Source organism: Oncorhynchus tshawytscha, linkage group LG17 (assembly GCF_018296145.1).
Source record: "Oncorhynchus tshawytscha isolate Ot180627B linkage group LG17, Otsh_v2.0, whole genome shotgun sequence".
Lineage (NCBI taxonomy): Eukaryota > Metazoa > Chordata > Actinopteri > Salmoniformes > Salmonidae > Oncorhynchus > Oncorhynchus tshawytscha.
Window position 1 is genome coordinate 22,175,212 of NC_056445.1, and position 16,313 is coordinate 22,191,524.

At 43.7% G+C, this 16,313-nt stretch overlaps 1 protein-coding gene across 4 annotated transcripts in view; it reads right to left on the bottom strand.

Annotated features, from left to right (window-relative positions):
* Window positions 1-276: 276 nt before the first annotated feature.
* LOC112217082 (sodium-coupled neutral amino acid transporter 4-like) overlaps window positions 277-16,313 on the bottom strand; it is a 30,210-nt gene continuing 14,173 nt past the window's right edge. For 3 of the 4 annotated variants that reach the window (XM_024377358.2, XM_024377357.2, XM_024402246.2), the window contains exons 3-16: window positions 16,169-16,265; window positions 15,738-15,853; window positions 14,273-14,346; window positions 14,044-14,136; window positions 13,881-13,962; window positions 13,632-13,714; window positions 13,402-13,460; window positions 12,238-12,486; window positions 11,888-11,967; window positions 11,677-11,777; window positions 11,303-11,427; window positions 4,791-4,935; window positions 4,439-4,536; window positions 277-4,077 (exon numbers count right to left, since the gene is read on the bottom strand). In XM_024377358.2, the coding sequence (XP_024233126.1) occupies window positions 3,973-4,077; window positions 4,439-4,536; window positions 4,791-4,935; window positions 11,303-11,427; window positions 11,677-11,777; window positions 11,888-11,967; window positions 12,238-12,486; window positions 13,402-13,460; window positions 13,632-13,714; window positions 13,881-13,962; window positions 14,044-14,136; window positions 14,273-14,346; window positions 15,738-15,853; window positions 16,169-16,265 (1,507 nt within the window). In that variant the 3' untranslated portion in view covers window positions 277-3,972. The remainder of the gene's footprint in view (window positions 4,078-4,438; window positions 4,537-4,790; window positions 4,936-11,302; window positions 11,428-11,676; window positions 11,778-11,887; window positions 11,968-12,237; window positions 12,487-13,401; window positions 13,461-13,631; window positions 13,715-13,880; window positions 13,963-14,043; window positions 14,137-14,272; window positions 14,347-15,737; window positions 15,854-16,168; window positions 16,266-16,313) is intronic. The other variant, XM_024402250.2, reaches the window with a different exon arrangement.

A 16,313-nucleotide genomic window follows, 5' to 3' on the forward strand; every position in this document is an offset into this window, starting at 1 on the left:
GTACTACTTAAGTAGTTTTTTTATCTGCTTTACTATTTATATTTTTGACAACTTTTACTTCACTACAGTCCTAAAGAGAATTATGTACTTTTTACTCCATACATTTTCCCTGAAATCCAAAAGTACTCGTTACATTTTGAATGCTTAGCAGGACAGAAAATGGTCCAATTTGCACTTATCAAGAGAACATCCCTGGTCATCCCTACTGCCTCTGATCTGGCGGACTCTAGGCACAACTCCTTGTTTTTACCTAATTTCAACAGCAGAGAGATCCAGCCAGGTTTATTTCACATTTTTATTGTTCATGTTACATGACATTGAAACAGCTTCTCTGATACAAAAATCCCCTTTGTTCAGGCAAATATACAATTTGAATGTTAGTTGATCCACAGGAAGCAGACACTGAACGGCAGGACACTGATGCTGACCCAGTGCTTCTTTCAGGCCAGGTTACAGATAAGGCAGATGGTTTTGGGGTAACACATTACTTAAACCCTCTGGCATGAAGCCTACTTTACGTTGTCAAATGCATGACACGCAGTTTGCATGCCAGTGTTTGGTCATTTAACATATATTAAAGTCAGCTGTCGTGACTACAGCATGTCATGCTACGACAGTCTTAAGTATGAGTGATATTGAGGGCATAGCGCTGAAATCCCCTCCCCAACCCAATTCTTGAGTGTCTGAGACCCCAACATCTGTGGTCTCGCTCTGGTCCTTCATTGGGAGAGAAAAAAAGGAGAATATCACTGTATGGCGGTCTTACACCTGGTGCCGTGCCTGACCCTAAGGTTTGCTCCCTAGATGAACTGAAGTTTGCAATTATTAAGGCAAAGGTTGGTTTCTGCATTCTCACTCAATAGTAAGGTTTTTGTCAATACACTTCATGAAGTGTATCTTCACATATAGTAACTGAGGCTGAGGAGGAATTTCAGCAAAGACCCAGCAGCCCCTATCGATGCGGACCGCATCTCAAATGTGACTGTAGGGTGGTTCTTACTAAAAGCAAGTGATCTGAACATCATTGATCTTTTGACAGCGCACCAACATGCATGGCATGAATCAAATACTTCAGCTCAACATAGGCAATATCTACCTAAGTCTCGCAAGACATCAACACTGACATTCTACTTGGACCCTGCAGCCCCTGTAGGACTGAGGAATCAGACAACATTACCGACAAACCATTCATTAATTCAAGGTCTACGTCCTCCAGATATGTAACTATAAAGAAATGAAAAGTGATAGAGATTTTCTACAAATGTACAAGCTTCCATAAAAGAAAGAAATATCATCATAGAGCAAAATCAAAAACATTGAATACTAAAATAACAGTCAGATTGTAGAAGACTTCTGGTAAAATCCCTTACAACCCCCCACACACATAATTCAGTGAGTACCATATAATACGATTATTTACAAAGCATATACAAGTTGTCAGAAAACCATGTTTGTAATCCAAAACATACACATTACATAGCATTTCATTTGAAATATCAATTTGTTTCATGCATATGTAGATCCACAAAGGATCTGTAAATGTTGTCCATTCTGGCTGGATCCAATCAGAAAAAGCATCTGCTTTAACACCTTAGAAAACAGGTATTCTATGCTTCGAATGCAAACTGTGAATGTTTTTTCAGCACGGCACAATTTGCACAACATTTTGAAATTCCTTTATCGTGGTGTTAATGAATCAATTAGGGCATTTTAAGACACGATGGTCTGTTGAAATTATGTAAATTACAGTAACAATAGTCACAATTACAGTAATAAACACATACTGTTTATGTTAACTCTACTATCAGCAGCAATCTGGCATAAAAAAATATCTGGTATAAACATCACCAAATGACAAGCCTGCTAAGTAACAGTGGATGCATTTAATTTCTCTAATCTTTTCCACATTTGACATTATGACCCATATTGAACTTAAAGGGGCAATCAGCAGTTGAAGCAATAACAAAGTGTAGTCCCCGGCTGTTCCGGAAAAAGCTGAAGGTTGAGATATAAGGATGCAAGGACTGACCTTCTATGATATAAAAATGATGGCTTTTAACCATGTTTTGAGGCTATATATTGTTTACATTTACGTTGTTTACAAACATTGGAGTAAACTAATCATATATTTTGGGATCTGATGGGGTACGACGGTTAAACTAAGCTCTTGAGGCATTTATAAGTTATATTTTTCAAGAATCAATGGGTACAAATCATTAATTTACAAGTAAAAAAATGTAGCAACTGCAGATTTCCCCTTTAAGATGTGAACTGCAAACACAGATAAAACAATGTATCTTGTGTCCCAGAAACAGCACAGTCTGGAAGTTCAATCCATTGCTTATTTTACCCAGAATATTTTTTCCCACAATTGAATTTTGTCACAAGATATCGTTTTACACACTGGGATAGAATAAAAACATTCTCATGGGTTATAGGATCGCTGTGCCAAGTCAAATAGCTAAATAACCTGTATGGTATACTGCCAGTAGACCTTTAACTCTCAGAGTTCTGTTGTTGTTCATCTTCACTGAAACTAGCGTTCACTAGTTGTATTTCATAGCACAGTTTACTTCACATGAAGTTTAGGAAGAGATGGAGTTACAAGTTGAAAATGATCTCAAGCCAACAACATGAGCTCATCTCCTGGTAATGTTCGCTGCAATTGACCCAAGGGCTCTGTAGTGTGACACATTGGACAAGAGTGAACAAGAAGGCAAAGAAAGAAACACGTAAACTGTCATTCAGTAGATCAGTAGACGTTTGGCCAAGTACCGGTACATTCAAAACTCGGCAACATTCAAATCTCTGCGACAATAACACAGAATGTAGTCTCTTGTTTGAAGCTCAGTCTACACGGCTGTTTCAGAATGGCTGACAGTGTGTGTTGATCATCACTATAAGTGTTGATTGGGAGAATGGACATGGCTGAAAATTTTAACTTGGTGTATGTGTCTGTCAATGTGTATGATTGCTAACGTCTGATCTCATGATTGCTGTCAAGGGATGTTTGAGAGCAACACACTAGCCACTGAGAAATTTGTGTGTGCACATAAACTGTGGTGATTTGATTGATTGTAAAAGTATAACATACAATATAAAATACTTTACCAAACCTAATTTACAAATATCCCTCAGCAGAACTTTTTCCAGGCTCTAACTCGGAAAACGATACTACACCTGTCATATGTACCGTTACATCGACTTTTCTTACTCCCCCTAGGTGTACAAAAATACATTTTGACAGTAAGCAAAATAGCTCCAATTAGTGTAGATGGCGTACTGTATGTGTGTGTGTTTCTTGTGTGTCTGGATGTGTTAAAAATACATTAAAACTTGAAACACATGCTAAAAGTGCTTTTTGTTTTTGAACCCTTGTCCCACCTCTCTCTCTAATATTCAAGTGTGCAGAGCCCATTGCCCTGAAGCCACACCTGCAATAACAACCAGCTCCAATAGTGGCAGCTCTCAGATCAGCTCTCATTCTCTTTGGGTTCTCTTGACAGTTTAATGGTTGAGGTCCCTGCTCGTATTTTTCCTTTGCTCAGGTAATATCACAGAGTAGGGATGATGGGCAATCTAGACAACTACGGCAGGGCACGCAGCAACAGCCACAGCGTCTGACGTCTTTTCTCCCGTTTCTAACCATCCTCCTTGATTACTTCGTGTCCTTTCGGCGAGCCCCTGTTGTGGAGGATTCTACAGAACTAAACCATCCAACAACAACAAGAAAGAAAAAGGATAACGAACTTAAAAGAGTCTGTTTCAGTCGTAGAACGTAGTCCCATCCAGTAATACTTTGTGGAAAGGGGTGGGGGTTGAGAAAAGCGAACCGCCCCTTTACAGTACGCTGACGTACTCAGTCTGTAGGTGATGTGTGGGGGCACCCCCCGGGCCCGGTGACCTTACCCCCAAGGCACAGTCAGGGGAGGGGGTTTGAGGTGAGAGGGGGTGGAGGTAAGGGGGGTCGTCTTAGTGACCACTGCCGGAGCCGGGAGGGTTGTGGATCCAGTCCATCACGATGAGCGACAGGCTGCTGAACATGAAGATGATGCCCACCACCAGGAAAATGGCAGCCTAAAAGACATCAGGAAAAATAATAATGACACTGTGAGAGGAGGTTGTGTGAAGTGTTCATATCTGTACATTCAGTGCAATCATTTTTTGGCAAGAATCTCAGTGGGCCTCTGGGAAACCCTGTTTTAGGGGACTGCTGTAAATCAGGGTTGTTGTGGATGGGGGTCAGTTCTAATAACAGCTATGGTGTGTCTGTGTGGGCATGTTGATGGGTGCTAATTTCGTCAGGCTATGTCATGTGTGTGTCATATGTTGCGTGTGTCAGTCAGAGTGGCTGTTCTGTGTGTGAGTCACCGTATGTAATTTTGAGTTGAGTGTTTGTGTGCGTGTGTTTGTGCACCATCGTTTCCTGCACAATTACCGAGATCTTCTGCACGGAGCGCATCGGCACAGACTTGACCAGGCGTAGATAGAAGGCAGCAGGGAGGATGAAGATGAGCATGGTGGCTGCAGAGGAGCCTGGCAGAGGGGAAACAGGAAGAACACCATCAGTCATTTAGTCTTTTCTGTCTAAACAAATGTCCTCACTTAGACAGAACTAGCCTCAGGAGGTGCGGGCGTTTGAGCCAGCCCAGCACTAACACACCCCATTCAATGAAATACCTCCACATCAAGACATCAATCAGTGTTAGTACTTGGTGGGAACAAAAGCCTGCACACACCGTAGCTCTCCAGGAATGGATTGGGGACCACTGCTGTGGTTGAGGACTCACCGATGAAGCCGAAGATGTCTCTGATGGTGGGGACGAAGATGACCAGCAGGTTGTTGAACAGGAGGATGAAGGCGGCGATGAGCATGTGACGCACCCAGCTGAACTCCCGTTGGCTGAACAGCATCGTATTGATTGAGGAACGGATCTGCAACACAAACCTCTTTATAATGTCTGATCAACCGCGACATACTGACGATCAGTTGACAATTAGGATACCACTTGTAAAGTGTTTTTTATGTATTGATTAATACAGCATTTTTTTCTTTATTTCTCTTTCACACACACACACACACACACACAAAATGTACACACAAACGCACACACACACAAACAATTACACACACATAGTCAAATTCAAGGGAGAGTAGGTAACAATATCGTCAGTCACGTCTGCAAACTAGTCTAAGCCCACAGGCCAATTCCCACAGTTGGCTGCTGACTGAAGTGTGTCAACTGCAGCAGGTGAGAGTCTAAGTAGGCAGCCAGGCAGAGAGGCAGGGAAGGAGGCCACCAGCTAAGAGGCTGAGAGCTGCACAGCTCAAGGCATTGAGTAAAAGACTTCACTGGGTGAGAGGTCATGGGCATCAGGTGAAAAGGAACTACTATGGGCCAGCCGGCCACAGGGGAAAGGTTGAGGAGGCGGGGCTTAACGCGCCATTCAAAAGGCAGAGGATTAACTCCGGGAGAGCCACCTGCAACGGCACCTTGGTATTGCATCAGCCGATGACCAGAGAAGGCAGGACTAAAGGCAGCAGGATAGGCGTGTTCTGCCTCCAGGCAACGTTTGTCACTTAACAATTTCCCTTTTTTCCCTTTACTGATATCCTCTCATTTGTTCTTATCACTAATGATACCTTTCCTATGTACACATTTAGAGAGCAGAAAGACGAGACGCTTGGCTGGTTCATGTTTCAATCTAAATACTTGTTTGGTGAGGGTTGAGGGCGCGCTGCTCTCTTGAGTTGTGGATCTAAAGCCAAAATGGCCGACACTGACACCTTGCTGAAAGAATGAAGGAGTGGCAGAGATTTACACCCTTATTTGTTTTAAGGGAGTGGCAGTAACTCTGCAAGGCAAAATTACCCTCCCCCCTATTGATAATAAACAATCCCCTCTCCCAGCAGTCACGGCATAATTGGGCCGGTGAAAACCTGGCACCTGGGCGTGACATTTCTACCCACCTGTACGCCAAGGCTCTGAACTATTCAGCGCCCAACAGAGATCCTGCCTTTGGAGTGCACCATGCAATATTTGCCTGCATCTCCCTCCCCCCACCTGCTATGACAGCTCTCACTGGGGTGAGATATGTGGCAAAGCGCCACCGCTGCTAAGGTACCCAGGTCTACCAGGCCAGCCAAAAGCTAGCAACATGGCCCAAAACCAGGGAGCCTCCTGGGCTCCAACCAGGTGAAAGATGCTGCAACCTTTTCAGCTACAGCTAGATATATGGCATAGTATTACTACGCCTTGGTTTGCCCCTGCTTTTTTCATAGGGGAGGAAGACATTAAAAAAGGAAGAGCAAAAAGGTAAATCCTCCTTAAGAGAAACAATCACACCATAAAGTCAGGAATAAGATAACTTGAGATTTTTGAAATCCTCAATTGACTGACCATCAGAAATAAAACCCATGTTAATCCCTTTTCCACCACATTTAACAAGCCTATTCAACCAATATCAAAGACAGGTGACAGGGTTCACTTTGTAAAGCCAGTCAAATGATCCTGAAAATATTGTATTACAGCAATAACAAGGGCAGATATATAATTAACTCACAAACTATAAGCTGTTTTTCCATGAAGTCACTGTGAAAAGACAGCATGCATGGCAGGCTACTTTTGGTCACAGCCAACTGGGCATTGTGCTTGTGCACCATAGGATTTGTCTTCTCTGACCTGCCCTCTAGTGGAAAACTCAGCAGCAACCTAACATCCCCATCACAATAATAACATCACTACTAGGCCAATGTAACCATCATAACTGACTGCAACACAAACAGAATCACTTCTCATTACAGAGCCATAAGCAGCAGAAAATACCAAGGTTAATAGATAGAAGGACCTATTTCCTGCATGTATATTTCTCAGACAAGTGGTCCCACTGCTTTATTTAGAAATACGATCAAGAAAAGGTCAACCACCTTGAGATGAGGCCATAGAATATCACAACATAACAGATCATATCACACACCAACATTCAATAACAATGTAGTAGGTAAATTAAAATGACTCATGAAAACAGGAATCATAACACTTAAGAACGCTTTAAGTGACTTTTTAAACATCAAAATGAACAGTTGACTTGAGGCAATTTAATTATTTCTGTTCCTGTTATTGAGGAGCCATGAAACAAAGAGAGCATGGGAACTAGACAAGTCTGCCTACCACATCTAAACACTGTTTCATTAAAACCTGCTGGTTCGTGACCAAGTATCTTTACTGTTGCCTTTAGGTTCTTTACTGTTTGAGCCCACCCTTTCACCTCGCCCCTCCTACACAAGCCCAGCCCTCCTGCTTGTAATAAAGGACATAGTGCTTGAGAGACAAAGCAAACGTTAATCTAAGTGCTGAAGGCTTCTCTGCCAAATGAAGGGCAAAGGACTCTCAAGGGAAGATCTCACATGTCACGTCTCGTGATTCAGAGGGCTGGACACCTGGCAACGTGATGCCAGCATGACTGGTTACTTTCATCTCACCTCTCCTATGTCTCCACAGCTATATCCTCCAAGATTGTTCGGTGAACTGAACTCACTGCCCTGTAAATGCTGAGGTGCACGTGATGCTTTGTTGAAGCCTGAGCAGCAGTCAAGGTGGGGAAAATCAATGGTTTGATGTTGCTGCTGGGTTATCTAGGCCTGGACTAATGTGTTTGGAAAAGATGCCATGCATATGCTATGCCCCACAGTTTTTCAGGTGTAACAGACCAGTAGCTAATGGCTACAGAGAACACGGCAGCAGACACATCAACATGATTGTGTCCAAACATGTATTCCACATGCTGTACTTTCTTTATGTTCACATCGCCTCCCTTCATTTCTGTGCTTGACTACGGCCTACTCAAGGAGCCTTTCTGCTATGGGAGAGGCTGTACAGACACTCCTGGTGCCCTCTGATTCAGAGGAGTTGGGTTAAATGCGTTAGACACATTTCAGTTGAATGCATTCAGTTGTACAACTGACTAGGTATCCCCCCTTTCCCTAATGGATGATGTACACCTTCAAAGGATGCCACCTTTCCAACAAGTCAGTTTGTCACATTTCTGCCCTGCTAGAGCTGCCCCGGTCAATTGTAAGTGCTGTTATTGTAAAGTGGAAACGTCTAGGAGCAACAACAGCTCAGCTGAGAAGTGGTAGGCCACACAAGCTCACAAAATGTGAGTCCGATGGACGAATCTGGGAAATCTTAATGCTGCAGCATACAATGACATTCTAGACGATTCTGTGCTTCCAACTTTGTTGCAACAGTTTGGGGAAGGCCCTTTCCTGTTTCAGCATGACAATGCCCCCGTGCACAAAGCGAGGTCCATACAGAAATGGTTTGTTGAGATTGGTGCGGAAGAACTTGACTGGCCTGCAGACCGTCCTGACCTCAACCCCATCAAACACCTTTGGGATGAATTGGAACGCCAACTGCAAGTCAGGCCTAATCGCCCAACATCAGTGCCCAACATCACCAATGCTCTCATGGCTGAATTAAAGCAAGTCCCAGCAGCAATGTTCCAACATCTAGTGGAAAGCCTTCTCAGCAGAGCAGAGGCTGTTACAGCAGCAAAGGGGGGACCAACACATTATTAATGCCCATGATTTTGGAATGAGATGTTCGACGAGAAGGTGCCACATACTTTTGGCCATGAAGTGTATGTGACGCAGCTGAGAGTAATGTCGAGACAAAGGGGTTTGGTTCAGTTAGTCATCCTGATAAGCCTCTCCCAGATAGGTAATGCTGGCTACTTGGCAACAGCAGCAGCATGGCACTAGTTAAAACCTGTTAAAGAACGTGATGATTATGTCGATGGGCGAGGGAGAAATAACTTGTCTTATTGGTCACCATATCCAATTTGTTCCATCAAACATGATTACTTGATGATAACTTCTAATTTGTAGTAACCATCTGGATATAATCTACGCTCAATGGGGAGAGTTTGTGCTGCAAGCATGCAACACAACAACACTGGGAACAGTGTCCTTCGCTTCCGCTTGCCACAGTAAGGAAAGGGTAGCTAGATAGCGTAGCCAATAACAGACCCTGGTGACAGCTGAAGCACATTTATTGTAGTTTTCACCAAAAATGTACAACTCCTGCATTAACGTCTGACGTTACATTCAAAAACATATATATACTCAGATAAAAACAAAATTATTTCAACTTCGGCAGACAAGTTTCAAATTCTCGCTGAAGTTTCTAGCCACAAGCATAAACTAGGTAGCTGGGAAGGGCTCATTGGGACTGAGTGAACCCAATCCATTCGTCTCTACTCGACTCTCAGTGCGCAAGAAACGTAATTAATTTGGGCACTAGGCGTGTCCATATAGCCTCCCTTCTGACACTGCATTTTGGTGTCAGCTGCAGTAGTCAGTGAGTGCATTGTCTCTCACTCCCTCCCTCTGTCTTTCTCTCTCCCTCCCTCTCTCTAAGGGGGAGGTCATAGTGAGGGTTTTTCCACTGTCTGCTCAGGGCTTATCTCCTGTAAACTTCCACTGGGACTGTGAGATTCACTCGCACATTTCCATAACCAAAGAAGCTTTCACTCCCACAGTGAGAGAGCTGGTGAGTGTGAGTTTCTGTGTGTGTGTGTGTGTGTGTGTGGGAGAAATAGTGTGTGCGTGTAAGAGTGTGGGAGTATTAGTATAGCCCATAGACAAGGTGTGTGTGTGTACCACTGCAGCCCACAGACAAAACGGATACTCCCCCCACCTCTCTTTCTCTCTCCAAGCAGGGCTGACTTGAGCCATGGGGCTGACAGTTCTCCCCTACCCTCTGCTGGTGGCTCAGTGTAACAACATGACCAACACATACTCCATTAACCCTTCCACCCTAAAACGGTCTCTCCCATCACTCCTGCAAGCTACAGTGACTGTAGGTAAACAGTGGAAGTTTGGTGCCGTTCCCCTGTATAGCACTTTGATTGCTTGGAGAAAAAAACATTCCATAAATCTATTCTATTATTACCATCTTAATGTTCCTTGGGTCAACAAAGTCCTTTGAGAGGATCCATTCTAACAGGCACTGCTAAGTGCAAATACATGGTTCATTGTTGGCTACAAAGGAGGTCCATGACACTTCTGATACCCTCAGCCCTTTATGGGCTCCTGTGCCAGGCTAGGGCCAAGACAAATATAGCCCACAGCCATATAGGGGGGTCAGGTACGGCCATGCAAGGCCAACGCTCTCATTCAGTGACTCACACACCAGACAGGCAGGCAGGAAGGCAGGCAGGAAGGCAGGCAGGAAGGCAGGCAGGAAGGCAGGCAGGCCGCATGAACAGGATATTACATAATAACCAGTGGAACAGAAACACAGTATCAGACCTGAACTGACGCTACAAACTAAGGCTAAACTGTACAAACCAGGGCTAAACTGCAGCTTACACTTGAACAAAATAAGGATGGTAGCAAATGACTTTAAGGTATTTATTTGCAAGGACAGCATCTGGTGACAATGTGCAACTTAGAGCAGAGGGGGAAATGAGAGACAGGGGAGTTGTGAACATTACACTGTATTCCTTGCCAGCCAGGCTAAAGAGCTTGTGACGAACAAGACGTCTATTGTACCACTGCTTTTTCACATTGACATTTTAGTCATTTATCAGACGCTGTTATACAGAGAGACTTAAGTGAATACATTTCCGTGCTTTCACATGCTGTGTCTATTGATGTGTGTCCATCTATGTGTCTCCTAGAAGGAAGAGACTGAATATGTCTGGCATCATGTGGGGAGCAGTGTAGGGGTGTAATTGTTTCAAAGCTGTGTATGCATGTGCGTGTAAAGTTGTGTTTATGCTTGTATTTGTGTGTCTAAAGTATGATTGAAAATATGATTGGAGGAGGGACAGAGTGCTCTTGTAAGGAAGCTTACGACAGACAAACAGAGCTTTGAAAACCTGGGCTGGTTCTCATTTGGGACCTGGGGAGTTGGATTGACGGGATTGCTGAAAGTCAAATAATGAGTCAGCTAACATCACATCAGAACAGTATGTGCTTTACTAAGTTCAGCAAGAAAACCAGCCGTGTCAACACACCCACTCACTCAGCCAATACAGAAGGAGACCCTCATGTTGGTATTAAAATATATAATGGATGTTTAGCTCATTTGGATAAAATGACCTAGGTGTTGAGCAGCGTGTGAATGTGTCTGCATTAATTGTAGGTGTGAGAATATGTGCATATGTTTTGTGTATGTGGGTGTGTGTGTGTCTGTGTGCATGCATGCGTGTGTGAGTCTCTGCTTGTGTGAGTGTGGATGTGCGTGTGCCTGTGTGCATGCGTGCGTTTGAGCAGATGCCTCGTTGTACTTACAGGGAACAGGACAATGGGGACAGTCAGGGTGACAGCGGTCAGGACAGCCAGACGGACCAGCAGGAGCATGGTGTCAAACTTATACACCTTGGTGAAGGTGTGGAGCAACTCCGCCTCCACATTTCCTGTGTTTGGGAGAAAGAAGGAATACGAGCTGTCAGAGACATACCAAGAGAGAGATATGGTAAACAAACACACAATGGTTATAGTAGCTTACTAGTGTATTTTAATACATACTACTGTCTCTTTTTCAAACATTTCACTTATAAAACACATATAAACACTTATAAAACATTAACACATAACGGCAATAAAATCAGAAACAAAGTAATACAATTGCTGTAAATGTATCTTATTGTGCTTGTGTATCGTACCATAGAAAGTGAGGTAGCCGAACAGCGCTGAGAACATGTACATGACCAGCATGGCAAGAATAGACAGGTTGGACACGTTCTGCATCTTTCTCCGGGAGCGACTGGGGAAGACGCAAGTTGAGATGTGAGTTGTATGGAGAAAATGTACCGCAGCAATTTATATGAGCGTCTATGCAAACGTGTCTTTTGTAATTCACTTGGATGCACTTACTCTTTGAGTTCACTGTAGATGGGTAGTATTTCAGGGTGGCACACAAAGGAGAAGGCTAGGATGGGAACAGTGTAAGCAGTCTGCAATGACAGGACAAGAGATTGTGGATGAAACACAGGCCCAGATACACACTCACAGCAGCTAACTATGTTTGGTTTGATTTCATGTACGTTAAGAATTGCGTTCTTCTAAACCTTGATTAATTCCGTTTTGGGAATGTTTTTCAGAGGATATTGTTTCCAAAACACAGAATTATGACATGAAGCATCCCGACTCACCACATATACACACACACACACGTATGCACACACCCCACCCACATACAGTAGCTCCACACCTCACCAACTCACCTGAGAGTTGAACACAAAGTACTTGGGCGTGCACATCTCCTCCACGTCGTCGGGGTGTGGTTCGAAGCGGACCCCTGAGGTGTGGTGGTCGTCCAGGTAGGAGGCGGGGGACATGTCAGCTCTGGAGAAGTCCATGAGGACGGTGCCGTTGTGCGGGGCGTGGGGACCCAGGGCTGTTCCATTCATACTGTGGTTGGTATGGTACATGAAGGGCATCGGGCAGGGGAGGTTGTACTTCTTATAGATCAGCTGAGAGGTATAGAGGAGACAGAGGGGTGAGATGGGGACAGAGAGGTGAGATGGGGACAGGGGTAAAGAGGGGGGAGAGGAGTGAGATGGGGACAAAGGGGTGAGATGGGGACGATTAGCAAACATAGAAATGCATTATATTACATAGGCAGCATTCCATTATATTGCAGAGCAATGAGTTCCTTCCATCCTGTAATCTTTCATTCTGTCTTCAAAGAAACAGACGCTGAACGCTAAACTATGTAATTTCAGGGTTACTAACTACATAGGATGTCTCTCTGATAGCTATTATGGTATAAAACCTGTGTAAAGCTGAGTGTGGCCGCACACACAGATTTATTTCATTAATGATGATACAGACTGTGTCAGGGTTTAATATGATACAGCACTAGACAGCAAGTGGGCCAAAGTAGAGTTTAAGATATCAAAAGAAGGCTATTGATAAACTCATCTCTAATCTCATGTACGGTAACTAACCAGCTGAACACCACACCAGGCATATTCTAAATGTTACTAGGAACTACCATGGCATGCAAATCACCCACATTGCCTGTGAGAGCAAAGCCAGAATTGGCATAATACCCTACAAACTGTCAGGATGACATTTAAGGAGGATTAAGTAGGTATGTTCAAGGCGCTGTGTGCCAAGAATACAAAAGCAATGTAGGCGAAATGTACTATTTTGGCAACAAGTATGTTCTGTCTGCCTTGAAACATGACTGGACAGAAAAAGAATGTCAGAGTTGATAAAAAGCTGTAGTTGTTGGCATATTGACAGAAGGTGAAATGTAACCGTCTTATGTCACATCTGATGCTACTTTATATAATATCAACACCATCATCCGTCATTGTTCAGTCATTGAGAGGGCTAAAAATGCTAAACTAGCGGAGCAAGAGGAGGCAGATTAAACTTACCACTCCCAGGAAAAACACCATGCAGGATAGGGAGAATCCACTGGTGTAGCCAAGGTAGCCTAGACACAAGAGAGAGAATTAGAGAGAAACTCATGTACTATCAAGCAAATACTCACACACATTTATGTAAACAAAATATACAAAGACTCACTATGAAACACACTCGCAACCGCACACCCACACACACACCCTCACGCACTCACACATACACCCATACACACACCACTTACCCAGGTTTTTGAGTATGCAGAGAGGCAGGATGATACCGATGGACACAAACACAACCAGGTAGTTTCCGTTCATGTACCATTCACTGTAAACAACGCAGAAAGAACAGGTCTCACACACAGAGCATCAATCCATCCATCTATCTATCAATACACCAACCAAACTGTGTAGTATGTTGTGCCACCTGTGCCAAATGAACTACAAATAATAGATTTTATGAAATAGTTAACCAATGACAGACAGACACCTACCCAGAGCTCTGCTCCAGTCCCATGAAGGCACGGATCACTTCTGGCAGCTCATACTTTACAATGAAGAGGTAGCTGGACATGGCTGTGTGCAAACAAACACAAATGTACATTTCAATATAGAATCATAACACTTCAATGAATGCAACATTAGCTGTTCACTTACCACCAATATTTTGAAGGGTTATCGATCCAAACGCAGCCATTTTCCCCGGCCAGCCAAAAGCTCGCTCTCCCAACTTTTCATAGATGAGAGAGCCTGTTAGAACAACGACAATGTGCTGATGAGTGATATTCAAAGATACAGAGGAAAAAAAGCAGAAAGGCGAGGACAGATAGACAGACAGAGGCTGATGAAAGACAGACATGCCCATGAGTTAAAAAATGACACCTACCTCCTTCTTTTGCAGTCATTAGCAGCAAGTGAACGGAGTACAACGACAAGATGGCCACACCCAAGAGTAGGACTCTACGTTGGGATAGAAACCAGTCAGACATTAGCATTGGGCTATACCATACGGAAATATTACGCAAATCACGATGAACAACACTTGGAGGGGAATCAACCGGGTTACAAAACACCCTACATAATAACTTTCACCAGTTTCCCACCCTAGTCACTCTCACTCTGTTTTCCCCATTACCTATTTAGGGAGGTAAACTTAGCTTTACAACTGCAGTCGTATTTAACTTGAGGGGGGAGGGGTCCGGATGCTTTCTCTGGCATGCATTTATTGCCTATTTGAGAAGACCATGTTCCAATGCCTAAAGCACATGTCAAAGACACTATCATGCCATGTCAATATATGTGCCAGCTCAGACAAAATAGTGGTAGATTAATGCGTGTCAGTGCTTAGAGACCAGACTAAACTCTGAGCTATTATATAAGTCAATAAAGTAACTTGGGAGTTATGTATGGGATGTATGGGTTTCCTGCATCGGCTGAACATGATCAGCCTTAAATCCTTACACTTAGAGGTCACAAAGGGCCTTCGTCACCAAGGAGCCTCTAACCCAATCATCCAGCATTCAATGGGCTCCAACGTATTAAACTAACTGTTTAATTACATATGTTGTTTTTGAATTGAGAGTTACACCTCTACCCCTCACTGTACTATTGTTGGCCAGAGACAGGCAAGCAGGTGAATGACTGTATCAAATGGGTGTTATGTGATACCACCTTACAGAATGTCAGGGAGTCCCAGAATAGATGGTGCAAATGATGAGGGGGACTGACGTTAGGGGACTCCCTGTTAAACTCTTTATAATCATCACGTAAGTAGGTTCCTAATCTCCTTCCTTGTCTCCTGTCCTTCAATCACTTTCAGGGATATATTTTTGCTTAGTGAAAGTACTCAGTCACCAAATTCTTTCTTGGTAAAGCCCAGCCATATACAGTAGAAACAGGGCTGAAATAAAGCATCACCATCCTGTTTTGGACATTTGAGAAACCTGGTTAAAGGGACTAATTGAACAGACTTATGGACCTTAGTCACAATCCGGGGAAGCTGGGAATAGATTGGGTGATGGGGTTCCGAGGCGGGGCTGTGACATGGATGTTCACGCTACCTTTGCATAAATGCTGGGGATGGCATGTCACAAAAAGGTCCTGACTTCGAGCCAGAGTTAGTGTCTGTGTCTGCCTATTCTCGAATACATACCCCACCACTCACCCTGTTGTCAAACCCCACTTGCTATACCAAGGACTCTGAAGCTATTTCAGTCCTATCAGTAACACTATACGATGCAGACAGAATACTTTACTTTATTAGCTGGTGCTTTAATCACTTGACTGTTGCAGAAACCAAACATTGACCCCGTTCCACATGGTCTCTATGGCAGAAGTTGACACACACTTACACAAAAAGCACAATGCCAGTGTTGGCCATGGCGTAGGAGAGACCCAGGATGCCGCTGCCCATGATCGCATTACTCAGGTTGAAGACCGACATACCAAAGGAGGTATGTCCTGGGTGCTGAGAGAGAAAACGTTAGAGAGAGAGGGTAAGAGAGATTACTATGAGTTCAACTGATCGTAAACAAGAACATTTCATACACACACACACGCGCACACACACACACACACACACACACACACGTGTATGCACCACCCGTCACACACACACACGTAACTATCAGTTCCTAGGAAAAGGTTCCTCGGAATGAAAGTTTGAATAAAAACAGACAGCTTTTGAGGAAATGGTCAAGGTTGTTGCTAAGAGATACAGTGTCCATAAGCAAGAGCAAACAGGCATGTGTTGTCATCGATAGTTCATCATCAGTCTTCTTACGTATTCTTCTTGATACTCCTCATACTTCTTCTTCTTCATAATCCCATTAGTGAGAAACTTGTGGCTCTCTGCGTCTCCATCCTCATCCAGGAAGTGACTGCAGATGTACAATCATTGAATCAATCTCTAGTTTAAAATACTTCTT